Source organism: Mytilus edulis, chromosome 3, assembly GCF_963676685.1.
Source record: "Mytilus edulis chromosome 3, xbMytEdul2.2, whole genome shotgun sequence".
Taxonomy (NCBI): domain Eukaryota; kingdom Metazoa; phylum Mollusca; class Bivalvia; order Mytilida; family Mytilidae; genus Mytilus; species Mytilus edulis.
This window is the reverse complement of record NC_092346.1, coordinates 81351725-81374774: the sequence shown is the minus strand read 5'-3', so window position 1 is coordinate 81374774 and position 23050 is coordinate 81351725. Positions and strand designations below refer to the sequence as shown.

Sequence of the window (23050 nt, the reverse complement as noted above, 5' to 3'; positions counted from 1 at the left end):
AATGAGGAAAAGGTTAGAATATGGGAAAAATACACTGACTACCAACCAATTAAAATATGGCATTCTTATATATAAGGGCGTAATTAAACATTTTTGTCGTATTTGTTATAATTTATTGTGTGTCACGTCGCAAGTTGTCTAGTTTTATGAAACAAATGGTATGTCAATGCTTTCAATGGAGTTTGAGATGGTTGGAATTAACCTTTTCTTTTATTTCAATAACATTACAACATCAGATATTTGATAACAATATTCATTAAAAGTTGCATCAGCTATGTATACACAATAAATAACAATAATAAATAATATATATATAGTAAATAGTTATTGATCTTTAATAAACTGTAATATTGAAGCCGTTGGTATGTAATTCAGTAGCTGTAATCTAACCATGCGCGATAGATTTTAATGTATAATGTTTATCCATCTTTCCTTCATTGCCAACGGAAACGTCCACACTTAGTCTGCTAATTTCGGGAGTATATTTTCTCACTTCCATACCAACCATCATCATTTCGAAATTAAACAATTATTCTGGGTCTTTGCGCGAAGTGTATTCGTTTGTTGTCTTTTCTGTTTTTGGCTCAGATTTGTATTGATATATGAAAATCAAGGGGGCGTGGCTCAGACCCCCTTTTATGGGAACATTTTTGTTAATTATATAGTAAATTCCTTAGGTATGATTGGAGCGGTACCCAGTGGGCACCCCTTATGAAAATATCTTTGATCTGCCACTGGATATTTTTTCACTATGACACCATGAAGCAAATGCATAAATATTTGGAAAAGCACATTTTAAAAAAAGTCGCTTATATCACTGTTTTTTAAACTGTCCTTTCGCGATTCAGTCTGTGTTCCTGTGCATTGCTTACAACTACTTTGTAATATAACAGTATATTCAAAACATAAAAACACATACACAGCGGTTGATACAACACTTGGAATGATGTCCTGGTGTAGAAAACCATACATGGAATAAATAATGATTACCCCAGGTCTGATAATGTATATACAGAATATATATGCAGACAGAATTGACCGGCAGACATAATTCTGATACTGGCATGATCCACATACGTTGTCTTCATTGCAAGGCACAAAGAAATACATTTCTTGCTGCTTTTCTGAAAAAAAAAGAGAAAAAATCAATACTTTGCAAATGTAAATACTCCTTTCATGCTAAACACGACCAATAATAAAACAGAAAATTGCATCATTGACTGCACATTAAAGAACCTGGGCAACAACTCTTTAATGAAGTATGGCGCAAAGCAAACTTTCTGTACCTATTCAATTAAAAAAAAAAAATTCAAATTTCTGAACCTAAAACCAAGTCGACATACCTTGCACAACAATATAGTATATTTAATATCCCAACTTATATCCGTCTGTCTGTCCGACCCATGAAATTTTATTTACATTTACATAGGAACATGCAAATTAGAGCTTCATGAAATTTGGTATTAAGTTTATGCGAACATGCTACACCGTTTGATGCGATTTCACTTTAACACTTTCAATATCTCATTTTAAACTTCTTGTTTACAAAATAATTAACGTGGCCATGGATGAAATTATCGTTATATATTTACCCCCAATAAGTACGAATATAGGAGCTTCCTAAAAATTGAAGTTTATTGTAAGCATGCTATGCTGTGCGATGCATTTTCACAAAATAACTTCCTGATTTTTAATGCTTAGGGTGTCTTATGGAGGGGGTAAAACGATTTGCCAAAAAAGAATCTCTATTAGTTGTCTTTCAAGCGCTACTAACACAAACATGATTCCATATGTCTCCAATTGTCAACGATACAACAAAAATGCATTAAATTAAAAAAAAAAAAAAAAATTACACCAAAATACTATTGAATTAAATTAACACCCGTCCGATATTAAAAATGTATGCTGACAATGAGGTAGGAGTTCCTAATTGCTTGGGTTCGGAATATTTAAATATGCAGTCACGTCCGATTGGATTTGGAGCGAACTGAAGGGAGCGTGCCATCTCTAAACTTAATGGAAACCTTGTAAAATCTTTTGAGGGGTCTATGCCTTCTGTAAGGTAAGATGCCTATCCCTTTCAAACAAAACCTCTTTTCCAATACATGCCAAACTACCCGTTTATCTTGGACAACCAAGTTTGTTATGCCTACCTATTAGATTTATTGTCAATTCGATCTCTTATGAATCTCTCCGGAAATATTTCTAGAAGGACGTGAATCAAAGAAAAAAAAAAAATAATAAAATATTGAAACTATATACTTTAGTATACTGTTTAGATTTTTTTTTTTATTTGTGTTTTGTTTTGTTTGTTGTTGATATTTGTTATTTTATATTTATATTTCTTTCTCTCAAATGATTTGTGCATTTTATATTTCTATTTTATTGGATGCAATATAACTTTGAATAGTATGGCATTGCAATTTTACAAATTTTTATTTTAATTTCTTTTCTTTACCGACTTGTATTATTGTTAAATCAAGTATGTTGATGTTGTTTACATGTGAAGTATTTTTCTCTTTTTTTCTCGTCTTTGAGCTGCTCTATCATTGACATATACCCCAAGTCTCCTTTTATTTATATCTTAAAACTATATTAATCACCTGTTGTCTTTCTTGATCGAGAGTACACCACCAACAGTGCAACTCCCATAGGTATGTATAACAAAACATATTCACATGCAATAATGAGAAGGTGCTCATTCGGGTTAAGACCACAAGCCATTGGCTTTAGTTGAAGGTTTGATGTCAGTTCAATTCCATTCGGTTGGTAAGGGGTTGTCAAACTTTGAAGGGCAATAACACTTAGCGTACAAAGAATTGTGTAAGTGAAAAACACATATTTCAGAATAACAATTTTTGAATTTCTATAATGCACACCAATAGCGGAACCAACAATTACAGCTATTGATAAAACGCCACAAAACATTGGAATTGAATAGAAGTCATTGCATTGTATTGAGTCCAGTTCCGGTTCCGGTTTTAAGTAGGCGTGTCTAGCAACAAGTATATTAGCTGAGCAGTAACATATTTGGATAAATCCAAACAAATTCGTCCACCATAGACTCCAAACTGTTGTTCGACGTCTCTTTTCATAAAGTGGATATAGAAGGAAGAAGAATCCAAAGAGCACTGATAGAAAAATGACGGTCATCTGTACCACTTCAAACATCTGCATTAGATCACAGTCAGCTTTAAGTCTCCGTATTATCTTGATGATAAGGATGTGGATTCGTGGATTGTCAGCAATAGTTGGAAGATCTGTGTGATTCATTATCGAAGTGTTGTTGTTTTTATTCTGTCAGTGTTTGAAGATCTGTGTGATCTATTGTAGAAGTGTCGTCTGTTAACTCTGTGTCTACCAAAGATAAAGTGGGAAAATCATGTATTACCTTCTTTCGAATTTAATTGGTTCAGTGTTCAATGATTGTGAATGACTGAAAAGAGAAAAAACACACTGCAAATTTCACAAAAATATAACTCGCTCCATCATATTGTCTTACAAAATGTTGCACGTCTATTAAGTTTTAATTAGTTTATATATTTTGTAAAGCAGATGCAAATGAAAGTGAAAGGATACGTTCATTATACCCGCCATCGCTAGTCAATGGTTATGATCTAGACCTTACGTGTGGCAAACACAGCTTTTCTGCCATATTCAGAGAGTTTCTGTTGTAACTTATTATATTTGCCATTAAAACACTATTCCAAGATAAAGTAACGTATCCACCAATTCTATTCTGGTAATCATAATACCATTTCTTATTATCAAATATCTTCCACCCTTTCCAAAAAAACAACAACAATTTTTGTATTTGTGCTATATTAACACTAAGTGACCATTTGGAGATATAGACTTACAAAGACACAAAGTATCAAGAAATGTTTGTAAAACAGATACAGCTTCTTTGTTGCATGTTTGTTTGTTTTTATAGTGATTAAGAATATAACACGATATTGACTGCTGTAACCCTATTTTTGACATGTTTACCTATTATGTCTGTTTGTTTTGTTCACGCATCGTTGTCAATATACTGGAATTTGATGCGACTGTCATATACGTGAGAGGTTTAGCTAGCTATAAAACCAGGTTCAATCCATCCTTTTCTACATAAGAAAAATCCTGGACCTAGTCAGGAATATGACAGTTCGGTTATCCATTCGTTTGATGTGTTTGAGCTTTTGATTTTGACATTTGATTGGGGACGTTCCGTTTTGAATTTTCCTCGGGAGTTCAGTATTTTTGTGATTTTACTTTTTTATAAATTAAGAATTAAAAATTAAAAATTCCTTTATCTGTGAATTATCGATATTTTTAGTTTGACATTCATTTTCATTCACATTTTCTTGAGTAATTCACCTTTTTATTCATATAATAATCGCGATAATTTGCATAGAAGAAACATACTGAAAATTAAATTGTTGCTTCATTTTATTTGGCAATGCATCAAATGGCATTAGAATCAGCATTAAGTCCAATTAAATTTGATGTTTGAAAAACGGCTAAAAATAAGACAGAACACGACTAAACAGAATCTGTTACTAAAAAGTGATAAATTATTGCTGTTGTAAATGAATATATATTAACATACATTGGAACGATTGTATTTCATGCAACTAGTAAAAAATGAAAAACATAGAAAAAAAAAAGATAGAAAACGTTGATTTTTGCTTAGTTTACAATCATTTTAAGATTAACAAATAAATAAATAACATACCGTGTGACGTCCTTTCTTTTACTAAGCTTATATTTCCTACCTTATGACAAGTAAAACTGATAAAAAAAACCAACAAGGTGTATATCTAACCATACCCGGAAGCAGCCAGAGGCAAATATAATACAAGAAAAATAAAAATAGTACCACATGTTTTTAATCAATCTTGTTAAATTCAATTCCCATGTGGTCTAGAAAATCGATATGGTTATCATCAAAATAATGTATTCCTCCTTTTTTAAAATGTTTTCACTATTAAAAATTATAAAATGTATCAAAAGAAGTTGTTTGAATGTCATAATATGAAAATTTTCATTTTTGTTAAACATCCGACTTGATGATAAATTTGATGTTATACATAGTGGCTTAACTTGTCCAAATCTGACTAAATACAGAACTTTAGTTCCTGCATTGCTTTGTTTTATTTAAACACATCCATTTTGATGATATTTTGAGACAATAGTATGTAAATATTTTCAAAAAACAAATACATTTATTTTTTTTACGAAAAATCTTAAGTCCTTGGATATTCTATTTTAAAGATTTCTCATTTACATTTTTACATTCCTTACTTCCAACATGACATTTCTGAGTTTCAAGTGGACATTTCTGAGTTTCAAGGTGACATTTCTTTGTTTCAAGGTGACATTTTTTTGTTTCAAGTTGACATTTCTCACTGCCAAGATGACATTTCTCTGTAACAACTTGATGTTTCTCAGTTTGAAGTTGATACAGTCTTACGTTCCAGCTGGACACTTCTCAGTTCCGACTTCTATCGGTTTTTAGACTTACACGACAAAATATATGTTGCTTTTGCAGAATTATAACACCTAATTTGAAAGAAATTAAAACTAGGTGAGCGTTAAAGTTTGGCACGTAAATACATGGCAAGATTCTGGAGATAATTTCTGGGTTTACTTCTCGATCATTCATGATTTTTCCGAATACGACAATGGATTTCAAACAGACGGTACGTAGAAAGTGAAGGTACTTTTTCCAAAATAAAATAAACAAAATTGGGAGAGAAGGTGTATAGAAAGGAAATTTTAAAAAAAAACATGAGGAAAAAAAATAATTAAAAAAAAAACAAAAAAACCAACAGACAACACCATGGCCAAAACAAAAATTCCGAGAAGATTTACAATGGGAAACTTGGTTATCTCACCTAATCTCACCTATCATTTTCTGCTATTTACCAGGTGAAAGTTCACGTAAGAAACATTATTTGTGGTAACCATAAAAAATAGTTTTTGCAAGATACAACCTAGAAAGTGGAACATTGAATTGTATATTCTTAAAGGATGTCTGACATCTGTAAGAAACTGTTTGTTTAATGAGGTAAATATATAAAGTTCTATTCCATTTATATTTGTATCGAAACTGCAACCTTCCGTTCATCATTATATGTGCCTGATCGTTACCTGATCATATATTTCCTGATTTATTCGTTTAGTAATCTTATACATATTTATCTATTTTAACAGCTGAGAAGGGTGTGCTTACTCTTCCTGAGCACACGAGATCACCCACATTGACTGGGATAATTTACGTGAACGTGTGTCTGTAACGACCACTGTTCACGACGTACCTACGATAGACATTTAAACTGTGGGGTCACCAAAGGTTTCTTAACGCCTTTAATTATAAAATAATTCGAAAAATTAATCAGGAATAACCTTTATGTTTTGATTTATACAATTGATATAAATCAAAACATCTTGTTATTCCTGATTAATTTTTCGAAATACTTTATTAAGGTGTTGAGGACCTTTGGTGACCCCATAGTTTAAGTGTCTTTAAAAAGTACACAGTGGGCAATGGTCGTTACATACAAACGTTCACCTAAATTGTCCCAGTCAATGGATGAATTTAATGTGTCAATCAATGGCCACAGCCACACTGTTTTGAATTTCATTCTATTTAACTAAACTGATGCGAATATTTGCAATAAAAGATTTTTTGCTTTGTACTACGAGAGCAAAATTGTCCATCGATTTCACTTTTTTTTCTATCAAGTTGGTGTGATGTACACCTATATTTTACATTCCAATGCATGTTTTTGTTACAGTTACTCATATTTATGATGATACACATACCTTGAAGATGTTCAAAGCACTTTATAGATATAGGAGTAAACAAATGATGAGAAAAGTCACCGTAGGCAAAACCGTCCTGTTAGCCAGTTGGAAATCATCGCTTTGAAAATCGCGACTTCCGGATAGCGTACAGAATAGTAGTATTACACTGTGAAATATAAACAGCAATAACCACCGGTGTCAACGTGATGATCGTAACTGCAACTGCAGTTACGATCATCCCAATATGGCGGACACAAATATAGAGAAATTTTATAAGGCTGATTTCTCCACTTTAACAGCTTATTTTCAGATTTGTATCATGCCAAGAAACATCTTTATACGCATTGCCATTGAAATATTTTGTCGGACCGGATGGAAAAGCAACAAGAAGAATGATATAAAACAAATCTGAAAAGAAGCTGTTAAAGTGGAGAAATCAGCCTTCTAAAATATCCCTATATTTGTGTCTGCCATATTGGGATGATCGTAATTGCAGTTACGATCATCACGTTGACGCCAGTGAATAACTGTTCTTTCCTATATTTGAATATTTCAGTTTCACACATGAAACTCTTCATAAAATTTTACGCAAAAGGGACGATTTTTCATTCCCTATAAATAGAAGAAGATGTGTTATGAGTGCCAATGAGACAACTCTTCGTCCAAGTCACAACTTGTAAAAGTAAACAATCAACACGGAGCCTTGACTGACACCGATTGGCGAACAGCAAGCTATAAAGCAAGTTGGTTCCCTCCGTAAAATATTCAGTATGTCTTCGGAATATACAATAACGGCCGGGTACCAGTCTTGCTATAAAGGGCCAAAAAAATGACCAGAGGAAAACCATTCAAACAGGAAAACCAACGGTCTAATCTATATAAAAACGAGAAACAAGAAACACTTGTGAATCACATCAACAACAGGTTTCTGACTAAGGACAGTTGCAAACAAATGCAGCGAGTTTAAACGTTTTAACATGCGACAACCTTCACCCTAACCTGAAACAATAGTGTAATATCACAACGTAAAAAGACACACTATAGAAATGGCTTAACTCATTCAAAAGACATATTAACAAAACCAGTTAAACATACACTGAATGAATACATTTGATTTCTGATACAATATAAATACAAAATTACTTTAAAAAAAAAAGAGGTGTGAGATGTAAAACAATATCATAAAGACAACTATGACCTCGGGCAAAATGCCGTTAAAGTACCTGTTACCTATTCTGTAAATTCAGCCTCTGTCAGGCGCACCACCAAACGGTGTAATTTGGGAGCTGTTATATACAGGGGCCCAATCACACCTTAACTACATGATTTATTTTGGGACTTCAACGTTAACTTTATATTACCGGGTATATACAATCAATGACCAAAAATGGGAAATTAAATATATACTTTAAAACGATATGTGCATGACTCCTCTACTAGCTATCCATACTTCTGCTTGCATAGTCCACAAAAGTTCTCCAAATGAAATTGTTCACAATTTAACGGTTTTAAAATTAGTGTCACTTGTATAATGAAGATAACTAATAAAATTGAGAATGGAAATGGGGAATGTGCCAAAGAGACAACAACCCGACCATAGAAAAAAAAACAACAGCAGAAGGTCACCAACAGGTCTTCAATGTAGCGAGAAATTCCCGCACCCGGAGGCGTCCTTCAGCTGGCCCCTAAACAAATATATACTAATTCAGTGATAATGAACGCCATACTAATTTCGAAATTGTACACAAGAAACTAAAATTAAAATAATACAAGACTAACAAAGGCCAGAGGCTCCTGACTTGGGACAGGTTATTTGAAGTAGCAAAAACTCTTCTCTGATGCAGGCTATAGCAATAACCTCTGTATATGCATTCAATTATAGAGATGATGGATTCATCTAGGAATTCCAAGGATGAACAGTCAATAATAACTTTGAGTTCTAAATCATCAGATGATAATATTTCATTATACACTCCCATATGATTATCAACACTGTCATATAACTTTACTAGCATAATATTTAGGAAATGCTCCTGTATGTCTCTCAATTTTTCACAACATAAAAGGAAATGTTTAATGTCCTCGCTTCCTTGCCATATAATTTACATGCTGAATTAGTTCCATCAGATCTGTCGAACTTAGCTATGTCATGTTGTAAAGTGTATGTTCCACACATGCTTTTTGCTTTTATACAGGCCATAGTTAAAGTAAAAGGCTCTGTTCCACAGCTATCCCATACATTGTGGGTTTTTCCTTGAGTGATATTATTGACATTTAAAACTTTAGAGAAGACTTAGATTTTATTTCTATTTTAAGTAGATCCTTCAATATTGAGAGATAGTTTTTCTTGCAATATTTTTCCACTCAATTTTTACAGGTGGCACATTAATATGATCATGTGGTGATGGTATTAAGCCATATTGTTCTGTTAAATCAACAATTTTCACAAACCAACTATTTGAATCACGCGGTATTACAGCCAATTGTCTGATAGCAACTTCACGCTCGATAGAACCATGGTTTCTGATGATGTTGCCGAAAAAATTTAGCATACGCTTATGCGCATGCAGTACAGCCTCAACTGGAATTTGATCGAGAAGTAAGTAAACAGCAGAAGTAGCAGTGCGCTCTGGCAGATGCTGAATTTGCTTTAGAAGTTTGGTATAGTATACGGACAGTAATTTCATATCAGAAACGGAAAGTCTTACAGAGTCTAAGCCAAACAAAAGTCTGGGTAGCACATACATTTTCACCAGGTGCATCGAAACTTTAGGGTTAAGTTCATTCGATCCATGGAGCCCAGCTCCCATGAGGGCATACACCGTCTGAATTCTACTAGGTACACAATCCTTCACACCATATTTAAAATTGACAGCATGATCAATACAAAATGAGTCGCTTTTATTACATTTTGAAGAGGTTGACCATTCAACGTAAATAAATGTTCAGTTTTACTTCCATACTGTACAGTACATGACTTCTGACTGCTTATTATTTAGCGATGTTTATTTGCATAATCAGACAAGACATTAATCATTGCTTGCATCTCATACGGGTTGTTGGAAATCAGAGTGACATCGTCAGCAACAGTAGGTATACCACAGTAAATTGAACCTAAGTGAGCACCAAGACCATTCATTTCGAACAGTTTCAGTAGTGTATTTATGAAGACCTTATAGGCAGTCGGGGAACACCCTGGAATTCGTTAACTGGTTTTGACTTGATACTTTGCCACATTACAGAGGACATTAAGTTCTTATACCATTCATTGAAAAGCAACCAATTATCACCTGTCATTCCTCCTTTGTACATCTCTCTCATAAGCCCAAAGTGCCACACAATATCAAATTCTTTTTGTACATCACTCAAAGTTATGATTAATTGTTTTTTTAACTCTTAGCTTCAGCTTTGAGTTCAGTTAAGAGAAATGCAGCTACGGAAGGACATTCCTCTTCTGTGAAACCTTTTTGCAGACGACTTTGTTTATTTTTAATAATGTTAACATTTTTTGACAAATGAAGTTTTTCATTTACTTTTCCAATAGTACTTGTAACTGTTATTTTACGATACGAATTAGGCACATCTCTTGGTTTGCCCCTGTTTTTGAATACTTGGTAACATATACCACTTTTCAGATCAAACGGAAGGTTAATATGTTGAAATATAAAGTTTACTAATTTAATAATATTTTTAACAATAGGTTGACCTCCATATTTTAGATGTTCAAAAGTTATCCCTTGTTCAATAGCTGCTTTTCAATTTTTTAAAGACATTATACATTTTTCCACATCATCCTCCGAGAGAAATTCAAGGGGTTGTCTATTGGTGTTAAAAGGGTCCTGCAGTATTTGTACGTCATCTTCGACCAGTTGTTTATAATTGTTGTCAAAAAAATCACTATCAAAAGGGGTAGACAGTTCTTGAAAATAATCAGCCCAAGTTTCAGCTATAGCTACAGAGTCACTAAAAAATTTGTCATTATATCTCAGTATAGATGTTGATACATAGTTATGGTCCCGTTGGCGTTTGATAAGTTTATAAAATTGTTTCTGATCGGTTTCCCTAAGCTCCATTACGTTGGTAAAATTGTCACGACGCTTTGATGCTTCAAGCTTTCTCTGAGCAGACCTGGGATCTTTTTTCATTCGTTTCATCTCAATCATTTCAAAAGTTTTTTTCCCATGCTTTTGGGTCGTCCAGCTTGTTTCCATTTAAAAAAGCAATGTTTTTCTTTCCTAATGATATCAACAATTGTTTGAGGCCAAACTCTGCATTTCCTACGAGTACGTGTTCCAGATTTGTATTTTGATGGGACCAGCTCCCTTACTGTGTCAGTAACTATTTCGCACAGATTACCTATGAAGTTATCAAATGATTCCAAATCTAACTTTTGGAGTTTAGAGTCTAGTTTATGGCTCAAATTTCTTTCATATTCATCGGTGTAAATTTTATTCCAGTCAATTTTTCGCACACACTTGTTAACTGAATCAGTTGACTTGACGATATTCTTTTCCGTTGTCCATTTGGATAGTTAAAGTAATTGGATCATGTGTAAATGTGTTATTCAGCTTTCTTGTCAGTACATTATAGGATGTGACAATATCTGTATTAAGAAGAAAGTAGTCAATTTGTGAAGAGTATTTCCCATTAAAATGTAAAATGTATCTTGCTATTTACAAAGTTTAGGTAAAGAGAAGTTATGTTCATCTGCAAATAGTCTAAAGTCAATATCTTTAGTATTGCTACCTTTGGGATGAAACAAAGCATTCATATCTCCTTCAAGAATAATGGTATGTGAGTCAGTATATTTTTGAATAATTTCGGAGAGTTCATCTAATACTGCTTGGTAGTCATCTCTGGAATAACCATTGCCCCTAGTTGGAAGGTATACACATAACAAAAGTATTAGGTTTGCTAGTTTTAATAAAACCCCAATAATACTGTTTCCACCATCCGGAATTTCTTTAATAATTGGTTGTTACTATAACGTTTTTCTATACATAATTGAAATACCAGCATGACCCCGACTTCTTTGAAGCGGATTATCAACTTTATCATTATCAAAGCATTTAGTATAGGAATTGAAAAGGTTAAAATCATCAAGAATTCTATATTAATCTCTAGAATGCAACTAATGCTCTTGAAGCATTATAATGTCAAAATGTTCACTAAGTTTTTGTAGATATACTATGTTGCTAACAAATCCTTCAATGTTTAAAGATAAAATACGTATGCTATCTACAAGATTAACTTCATCTAACAAGTCCTGACCTGACCTAAACTTATCTCTTCCCAGTCGGTGGGGTGCATGCACGGGATGCTCGGATAAGATTAACACGCCTTTCCCTGTTGGTCTTTCATTTCTCGGTTCACTTGCGTTTTTGCACAGATCCACACTTTTGGAGACAATGCTATATTTTTAGTCTTCTTCCTCACTCTGGGGCGACTGCGCATGTCTAACAAAGAATTTTCATCACTTCCTGAATTTGCCTTTTCAGGGGTTTGCATTAAATAATTATCCATTTCATTTTCAAGAGAATCATTCATTATCACAGTGGATTTATCCGGTCTGACTGACGTACAGATATCATCATATTGATCATTGCAAAAAATGTGTAGAGAACTGTTTTTTTCACATTTTCAGATATATCTGAAAGCGTACTACCAGATTGTTTATGTGTTCGATAGCGATTGTTGTTATTATTGTTGTTACCATTGCGCTTTCTTCTACCCCTTTGTTTCTCATGATTATGTTTGTTGTACATATGATGAATGTTCATATCTTGTAATTTTGACATTTTATTATCTTGCTTGATTATATCAAAAGTAAAAGTTTTAATTCTTTGTTCCAGAACCCAGACCTTTATGGAGTCTTGCTCAGCACTTTGATGATAATGAGATGCTGCATTGTGATTTTGAGAATTTTTTAAACGATGGATAGTTATCATTTTGTGATAATTCATTGGCAAGTTTCTGTTTATGTATACGGAGAGAGTGCTCTAAGTCTAATTTTTCACTTTCCAGAGTTATAAAAGAGGGACGAAAGATACCAAAGGGACAGTCAAACTCATAAATCTAAAACAAACTGACAACGCCATGGCTAAAAATGAAAAAGACAAACAGAAAAACAATAGTAAACATGACACAACATAGAAAACTAAAGAATAAACAACACGAACCCCACCAAAAACTAGGGGTGATCTCAGGTGCTCCGGAAGGGTAAGCAGATACTGCTCCACATGTGGCACCCGTCGTGTTGCTTATGTGATTACAAAATTTTAATCCGGTAAATAGTCTAATTCGGTAGGTCACATTCATGAAAGGGAAGGGAATTGTAGTTAAGACGTAAGGAACATATCCGATATCATTTGTGAAACGGTTATTCCATAACGGTCAACCAACTCGTGATGGCGTCCGTAAAATTTACGAAGGGATGATTTCAACTTCACCATTTGGAACTCTTGGTTTAATAGCTTCCTTGTGAGCAGCAACTCTCTATCAAGAAAATCATGATAGGAAATGCAAGCACGGGAATATCGTATCAATTGGGAGATATATACCCCGTATGCAGGTGCTGCTGGAATGGTGCTACTTAGAAATGGAAAGTTCACAATTGGAAAGCTGAAATCATCTCTTTTGTCGTAAAGTTTTGTTTTCAACCGACCCTCATTGTCAATTTCTAGATGTAAGTCAAGATATGAAGCCGACTTAACTGTATCTGTAGTATCCTTTATCTCTAGTTCGATGGGATAGATGCGTTCCACATAGTCACCAAATTTTGAATTGTTTAGTGAAAGAACATCATCTATATAGCGGAAAGTAGAGTTAAGGGATATTGCTAACTTCTTATCTTTCTTCCTAAGAAGTTCCTGCATGAAGTCAGCCTCATAATAATAAAGAAACAAGTCGGCAAGTAGAGGGGCACAGTTTGTTCCCATTGAAATGCCGACAGTCTGTTGAAAAACACGTCCTCCGAACGTTACAAATATGTTGTCAATCAAGAAATCAAGCATCTTGATAATATCAGTTTCAGAGAATTTTTAGTTTGAATCAGAGTGATTCTTTACAAAGTAGGATTTATCCCTCCCTAAGACAAGATACTTGTATCTACGTTGGCCATTCTTTTTTTATGAAGCAAAGTAATACCAACTCTTTCAATTTGTCTTTTAGTTTGGAATGTGGAATACTTGTGTAAAGAGTAGAAAAGTCAAATGTTTTAATACTGTTACAAGATGAAAGAGAGTTAGTTTGAATGTGCTCTAAAAGATCTTTGGAATTTTTAAGTATCCACATCTGATTCACGCCACCTCTAGAATAGGCAGTTTCACAATAACTTTGAAGCCCGTCTTTGATTGCTGATAAAATAGATGTTAATAATTTAGAAAGAGGTTTCGTGGAGCACTTGGAAGACCCAGCAATATACCGTTGTTTTTAAGGACACTTATGTAGTTTAGGTATCCAATACAGTGATGGAAGATCCAGTTCTTCATCTCTGGTTGAAATTCCAAAGGAACATAGAGCAGAACTATGATTATCCAGGATTTCTTTTTTGGTAAGTGTCGTGAGGGTATATGTTGAGTTTCCAAGTGAATTGTCAATACCTAATTCGTTTATCAAGCAATTAATGTAATGACTTTTACACACAAAAACGATGTTATTTGGGGCTTTATCTGCGGGGACAACAACATATTTGTCATGGAGGTCGGATAGGTCTTTTGCAACATTTGGGTCTTATTTATGATCTACTAGTTGTCAATTCGTTTTGTAGGTTAGAGATATCAGTTTGTAGTTTATAAATTGTAGAGTCTTGAACTCTTAATAGCTTTTCTTTCTTACTCAAACAATATTTAAGATGTGCAATTTCATAAAGATACATGTATCTATAACCCATGTCGCCAGGGTTGTTTGAGACCGTGCTAGTTCCAATTTTAGAATGTGCAACCGGAATATCCAGTTCGTTTTGGTCTTTTCTAATGTCATGCATATCACTCAAGTTAGTTGACATAATTGGCTTTTGTTTAGAGACACTAGTTTTTTTTGGTTGGATTTCTGCCCTTTGTTTTACTACATGTACAAGTGTTTGATTTGCATCAACAGTATTAGGTATAAGCACCTTAGGTAAAGTTTGTTCCATAACATCAAGCTTTGAGCTTTCCAAATTTTCACATGCACTAAGTTTTCCAGAGTTGTTAAGTCTAGGGGTTCCCAAATTAGTAAAACGATGGTTAAGAACATTAGAGCTCTCGGAGTCATTTGCAACAGAAGCTTGTAAGCTCATGCAGCTACGAAAAATATATTGCGCTGAGTGGTCGGATTCATAATATCTTATGTCTTTAGGTGATAGATGCTCGCAGGAGTAATGAAGCCATTTATCACACGTATCACACCCTATTGCTTTTGAAGAAAATTCACATGGATCATTGCAGAAAGGGAAGATATTGGCAGGTGTCACTGACAAGGTATTATTATTGTCTATATGGAGTACATTTTTAGAGTCCCTAGAATTGGTGCATTTATTACTTGCATGGTCATTTGAACTATCAAGAGTTTGTAGGTAATGTTTATAGTAGTTCTTGATTGTATTGTTTATACTAGTAAAGTCATCATGCTGTTCTAACATACCCATGATATCTTGTAGTGTTGTTTGTATAAAGTCTATCGTGTGATTTTGTTTACCATTAAGCAGGACCTTTGAGCTTGAATGGTAAAAGTTCAGCACACATCGCTTAACAGATTTCACTTTTACTGCCTCAGAGTCATATATTACAGCACCAGATTGGTCTTTCGTGCTCGTGATGTCTAATGTGTGTTGTAAGTTGTTTAACACATTGAAGGTGACATTCTTAAAAGTTTTTTATGCAGCAGCTGAGAATACCAAGACAAGATTACTAGGACTTATTTCTGGCGTGACAGAGAAAAAACGGTTGGCAGCATCAAGTTTTTTCTTAACAGCCTTTTGTCGGTCAAGAGTATACTGAACAGTTTGATCTGTAATAGTAGCCTTAGTGTTTTTATGTTTTCTTGATTTAACAACTCCCTTGCCGGGTGTAAAAGGCAAGTGCTTAGCCTGGACAAGAGTACTTCTACGCACCACATCCATTATGTATTGTTTTTATCGTTGTAGAGCCTAGTCGAGAGGGGTCATATACACTTGGGACTGACTCGAGATAAAAATAATCAGATAAACACAGTACTTAAAAAAAGGCTAAACATAAATGGAATAATGTACAAACGATACGCGGGACTAATAATGAGATATTTACAGCTAAAATATACGTTCAAAAGGGACAATAGCTCCGGATGGCAGAAAAATAACAAAATTGTCAAGCTTGCGGTACTTTTCCTAAAAGATCGGCAAGTACAAAACAGCTAATAGTGTCAATGGGATAATTAAAATCTACCAAGGAACACTAAAAGTTAAAATCGAAGTTAAAATGTGATTATGAGCACACATACTTGATCCAGTATTAAAACTATGGTATATCTTTAGTCTAAAAACTTCTAAAACTTCTTCAGCTAAAAAAGCCCTGTCAACCATCACCATGCAGTACGGATTTTTTTTAGAACAATAAATAAATTTGTTGTTCATAGTTCGAGCACAGAAGTGATTTTTTTTAATAATTTAAATAGTGAACCAAAAGGTAAAACAATCTATACAGAGGAACAAGCGATCAGTATGTTGGAGTTTCTTATTGACCACATTTTGTTGAATTTGGAGGTATTTCAACAAATTGTCGGCATTCCTATGGGAACGAACTGTGCGCCTCTCCTTGTCGAACTCTTCTTATTTTCATATGAGTCGGAGTTCCTTCAGACACTTGTCAAAAACAAGAAGATAAAAGAATCCAGATCATTTAATTTCACATTCAGATATATTGAGGATGTTTTTTCCATTAACAATCCAAAGTTTTCTGATTGAATTTCATTAATATATCCCTCAGAATAAGAATTCAAAAAAACAACAGACACGGCTTCCTCCACCTCATTTTTAGACTTATACCTCGAATTTGACATACGCACACATCTCAGTACCAGAATCTATGTCAAACGAGACGATTTTAATTTTAAAATTATCAATTTCCCCAACCTCAGTAGCAATATACCAACTTCACTTGCATATGGGATATAGTTATGAAAGGTACCAGATTTATAATTTGATACGCCAGACGCGCGTTTCGTCTACATAAGACTCATCAGTGACGCTCAGATCAAAATAGTTAGAAAGCTAAACAAGTATAAATTTGAAGAGCATTGGGGACCCAAAACCCAAAAAAAAAATGTGCCAAATACGACTAAGGTAATCTATGCCTGGGGTAAGAAAATCCTTAGTATTTCGAATATTTCATAATTTTACAAACAGTAAATTTATAAAAATGACCATATAATTGATATTCATGTCTACACCGAAGTGCTGACTACCCTCGGGGACGAAACGTCCACCAACAGTGGAATCGACCAAGTGGTGTAAATAGTTATCAAAGGTACCAGGCTTATAATTTGATACGCCAGGCGCGCGTTTCGTCTACACAAGACTCATCAGTGACGCTCAGATCAAAATAGTTAGAAAGCTAAACAAGTATAAAGTTGAAGAGCATTGAGGACCCAAAATTCCAAAATATTGTGCCAAATATGCCTGGGAAAATATATGTTTCGCAACGTTTTAGGTATTCGAGAGCTTGCAGCTTCTACTTTTAAAACAACACCACTGTCTGAGTAGAAAGTTGACGAACTAGTGGTATGTCAAAGAACGCCTTGTCCTTTTTCTAAAAAAAATTCATCGGAAGGTACCAAGACCTTTTGATAAATATTCCGTATCAACTTTACAAATAGTACATGAGGGTCTTGAAATATAGATTCTAGGTACTTACGTTGTTTAGCATCTTAATAAAATTGTTATAATATTCTTTTATTTGTTTTAATGATAATACTTTTACTGTTTAGTCTGTTTTTAGTGATACCCATTTGACGTGGCTCTGTACTTATACATTGTCATTTTGTTATTGTTCTATGGTAAAAGATTTGTATTCTTGTCTTTCATTTTTCCTAATATTCTTTGTCTATATGCCTTGTTGTGTTTCTTTTTTACATATGACGTGGCCCTGTACTTATACATCCCGTCGTTGTGTTATTGTGCTATGGTGTATCCTTGTTTTTCATTTTTGCTAATGTGCTTTGTATATATGTCTTTAATATTGTGGGATTTTTTGTTACATGATTGTTTGTATTTATAGTGATTTAGATGATAACATAATGTTGACTGCTTTACCTCTATTCTGACATATTTACCTTTTATGTCTATTTGTTTTGTTCACACACCGTTGTCAATACAATGGAATTTTATGCGACTGTCATACAAGTGAGAAGTAAAGCTAGCTTTAAAACCAGGTTTTATCCACCATTTTCTACATAAGAAAATACCTGTACCAAGTCTGGGATATGACAGTTTTTATCCATTCGTTTGATGTGTTTGAGCTTTTGATTTTGCCTTTTGATTGCAGACTTCACGTTTTGAATTTTACTCGAGTTCGGTATTTTTGTTTCAAGATTCAAAGTTTTATTTAGAGTCGATATTCAATGAACTACATAACACAAGCTCTAGTGAGCTTTTCAAATCGACTTATTTTAATTTTTATCACACACTAAATACCTATCAAATGTGGTATATTTTAAAAATTGTGAGATTTGATTTAACAAGAAATGTGGAAAAATCAAATAACAAAAATGCATTACAAATTGTATCAACAAATTGTATTAACACGAAAGTACTCGCAGTTACCGAAAGGTAGTTTTAAAAAACCCAAAAACAACTAGTAATCCTGTGTTAGGATGCTAACACAAAAGTCGCCAAAACGGACCCTAATTCATTGTTCTGTGGTATCCATAGTGCTTCTTATCATTTATGAAAAGTGTCATTATATTTAAAGTATTTTGACTTTTTTTCACATTTTTGCTGTTTCCATGGTAACGGCGGCCATTTTGGAAATTTTAGTATCAAAAGTCATGTTTACATATGCTAGGCAATGTTTGTTTTAAGTTTCATTAAATTTGAAGCATTTTGAAATTTTTCATAATTTTGCTGTTTCCATGGTAACGGCCGCCATATAAAAAAATCCAAAGTCGAATTGCTGATGCAAATTGTTCTCTCCATAATTAATAATAATAAATCATGCATCAGCCAAAACACTCCCCGGGGATTTATAATTCGTTAGTAAAGTTGTATGACCGAGAGCCCTGGTCTCTATCACTTAGTCTCCGAATAACATATTTCGTTATCTTTAATTATTTATGCAACGCATATCTTCTAAGATGCATATTGATTGATTGACTGGTGTGTAACGCCACTTCTAACACTATTGTGCTATTTCGTAGCGGTCAGTTTTTATTGGTGGAGGAAGCCGGACTGGAGTGCCCAGAGAGAACCACCGACCATTGATAGAAAAACTGAAATATACCAGAGGTACAGTCAAACTCATAGACCGAAAGTAAACTGAAAACGACATTGTTAAAAAATAAAAAAAAGACAAACAGACAAATAAAAGTACACAAGACACAAACATAGAACACTAAAAACTAAGCAACACGAACCCCATCAAAAACTGGAGTGAAAGGATCTCAGATGTTCCAGAAGGGTAAGCAGATCCTGCTCCACATGTAAAAGGTGCTAAAAATTGGAGATCTATGACACAATTTATCGTCAAAAGTATGCAATCCTGTTGTTACAATTTATCACATTTAACCTACTCATTAATTGGCACTTTGATTTTAAAGACGCACACAAAACAAAATTGTAACAACGAGATACCCTTTAATGACGTTATGAGCATTGCAATGAGCTAAAATATACATAGGAATATATCGAAATATGGAACCTCGATCAAAAATGAAGAACTGGATCTTCCATCACTGTATTGGAAACCTAAACTACCTAGAGTAGTGTAAATCAGATGTGGATCAGATTGTTTGTCGAAAAACACGTCATCCAAACGTAACACATATGTTGTCAATCAAGAAATCAAGCATCTTGATAATGTCAGTTTCAAAAAATTTTGTTGTTTGAATCAGAGTGATTTTTTACAAAGTAGGATTTATCCCTCCTTACGACAAGATACATGTTTTAAGGTTGGCCATTCTTTTTTTATGAAACAAATCAGGACCAACTCTTTCAATTTGACCTTTAGTTTGGTACGCGGAATCATTGTGTAGAGTGAAGAAAAGTCAAATGTTTTGATACTATTGCAAGATGAATGAGTCTTAGATGTGTATGTACTTTTAAAGATCTTTTGATTTTTTTAGTATCCACATCTGATTCACGCCACCATTTTTCCTTTGTTTGTAAGGACACTTATATTGTTAAGGTATCCAATACAGTGATTGAAGATCAATTTCTTCATTTATGTCCAAGTTTCAAAGTAACTTAGAACAGATTTATGATTATCCCAGATTTCCTCTTCAGCATGTGGCGTGGGTGTATTTGAGTGCCCAAGTGAATAACCCATACCTAGGTCATCTATGTCAAGCAGTTTATGTAATATGATTTACACACAAAAACGATGTTGTTTGAGGCTTTATCTGCAGGGACAGCAACATATTTGTCATGGAGGTAGGACAAGTGTTTTGAAACATTTGGGTTTTTAAATATTGATATAGGATGGGTATTAATAGAATCATTCAGTTTCCTAATAATAGTACTGATTTGTATTAACGATCATACAGTCTTAATCCATTCGGAAAGAGTATTTACGTCTTTTTTCTCGCGTTTAACCCATTGCCTGGCATAATTCTAGACTTAATCCATCGGTATTTTGAAGTTGTATATCCAATTGATGTAATTAGGTTCATGATATTTCGGGCTTTTGGATAACAAATTTAACAGAGAAGTGCTATTGACAATTGTTAGGTCACCAGTAATTACGTGGCTAGCCGAATTATATAGGAATAAGTAACTAGCACAGGTGCAAACAGGAGATTTAGAATTGAACTTGTCAATATTGAGATTAAGATCCTGCAACACGTGTTGATGAATTAAATTTTTTGTTGTAATTGGTTTCGTATAGGTAATGCTAGATACAGACTGATCTTTAAAATAGTGAGGTATTTTCGAGTGAACTGATGTATGATGAAGAATATTGCCAAAGTTGATGAAATCGAGACCTTTGTTGGCAAAGGAAAGTTTAAGAAAGGATCTTTTCCCCTTTTATCTTTTCCAATACAAACTTGTTTTAAAAGTCTGCAACTCGCAATATCTCTGCAATTTTGCAGCGACATTAAGACTTTTTATTTTTCTACGCTTTATACTAATATTCCTCATGCTCAATTGAAAGATTGACTTCATCATCTCATTAAACACAGCTTTTTCTATAAAATGTGAATCGTAGATACAAATTTCTTGATTTGGATTATAATACTTCTTATTTTGTGAAAAAAAACCCACACTGAATCTACCAGAAAATATACTGAAGATGATATTATCAAAATGCTGGACTTTTTGATCGACAACATATTTAATGAGTTTGGAGGATTGATATTTCAACAAACAGTCGGTGTTCCAATGGGTACTAATTGTGCACCCATATTGGCAAATTTGTTTTTGTACTCGTATGAAGCGGAATTCAGTCAGAACCTTCTAACAGACAAAAAGTAAAAGCCCCTTGCGAAATTCTTTAATTTTACTTTCTGATATATTGATGATGTCCTATCACTGAATAAGCCATAATTCAGCCAATACCTAAATCCCATATATACCAGTGAACTTGAAATTAAGAATACTACTTATACTAGGAGGACTGCTTCATACCGTGATCTTTTCCTCAATATTGGCACAGATAAACGACTTCACACCAAAATCTATGACAAACGGGACGATTTCAACTTCCCAATTATCAATCTCACATTTCTCAGCAGTAGCGTACCCTCTGCCCCCATCGTATGGTGTTTACATATCTCAGTTGATAGCTTCAACATATTCATTTATAATGGATTGGGAAACTGCTCTTTTTCGAAATCTACAAGGGTGTCTTTTACGTGCAAGAGATATAGCTCTCTCTTAAAACGGGTCAGACATTTATCGTCCCCTTCCGACGGACTATCATCGTTTCTCAAGACCATACTCGCAAATGGTGTCAAGGGAGAGCAGAAAATTCAATCCCTGAAATTTTCTCCCCGGAACGGGGATCGACCCAGGAACCTTTGTGTTGATACGTGCGTCGTGCATATTCACACTATACGGACTTCATATACATGAGTGTGCTCCTTACGCAGAAACTGCTTCAACAAAGTTATGAGGAGGAAAGATTAAAAATGACACTCCGTAAATGTTATGGACACCATCACGAATTGGTTGATCCATACTATGTGTCTGTGTCTAAACTAAGGACATTTTTACCACGTCTTAGATTGTGATTTACCATTTACGTGTTTTGCTGAGTGTGAATTCGCATTGCTATAAGACGTGTCACGGTATTTGTTATCCATCATTCATGTATTTAGTTATGATGTTGTATTTGTAATTCTGATCGGATATTGTAAAATGTCTTATCGTTTGTAGTTGTAATTCTGTTTTTATTATTTTCTATTCGTATGTAAAAGTAAAGATAATAAATCACCCAGTTCATTTCTAAAGGTTCATGAATTCTTATTATTCATAATCATAATCGTCCGTTCGTGCTATCCGGTAAGGTGTGACCGAGGCTTAATATTTTAGTTTAAAGCAACTATTCGTACACTATTTATTTGTTTTACCGTTTGATTTAGAAAAAATACCGACATAGCTAGATAATACAATTAATTATCTAATTACTAACACAATTCTATATTAATATTCTTGTAATTGTTATATAATACATCAAATGACATAGTTATAAACCTGATCTTCATCAGTATTAAAATCTTAAGAAATTTACCTGTGACGTCATATTTGTGGCGTTGACCCAATCGTGTGAAAGACAGTTCGTGGTTCTTTTGTCCTGAATGTTCTTGCATTTATTTGTGCATGTAATGGTGTCATTTTAGTGTTATATTTAACATTGTTATAAAAGTGCGAGGTTTGGCTAGCCACATAACCAGGTTCAACCCACCATTTTTTTTAAATGTCCTGTTTCAAGTCAGGAAAATGGCGGTTGTTATCTTATAGTTCGTTTCTGTGTGTGTTGCATTGTCGTTTGTTTTTTGTTCACTTCAGTGTTTCTGTTGTTTCGTTGTTTTCCTCTTATAGTTGATATGTTTCCCTCGGTTTTAGTTTGTAACTCGGATTTGTTTTTGT

The 23050-nt window shown here is 33.9% G+C and overlaps 1 protein-coding gene across 1 annotated transcript; it reads right to left on the bottom strand.

The window, feature by feature from the left end:
- Positions 1-734: 734 nt before the first annotated feature.
- Positions 735-3295, bottom strand: LOC139514957 (uncharacterized). The gene is made up of 2 exons (XM_071304536.1): positions 2604-3295; positions 735-1124 (listed from the first exon to the last, which is right to left on the bottom strand). Exons 1-2 carry the CDS (start codon positions 3271-3273, stop codon positions 796-798), a joined length of 999 nt encoding a protein of 332 aa, XP_071160637.1. The 5' UTR covers positions 3274-3295; the 3' UTR covers positions 735-795.
- Between the last annotated feature and the right edge of the window lie 19755 nt (positions 3296-23050).

Bases quoted from the DNA above. Each gene is read 5' to 3' on its own strand.
- LOC139514957 (XM_071304536.1), bottom strand. From the start codon at position 3,273: ATGAATCACACAGATCTTCCAACTATTGCTGACAATCCACGAATCCAC. The intron at 1,125-2,603 runs GTGATTAATATA...TTTTTTTTTCAG, and splicing joins TCGATCAAGAAAGACAACAG to AAAAGCAGCAAGAAATGTAT.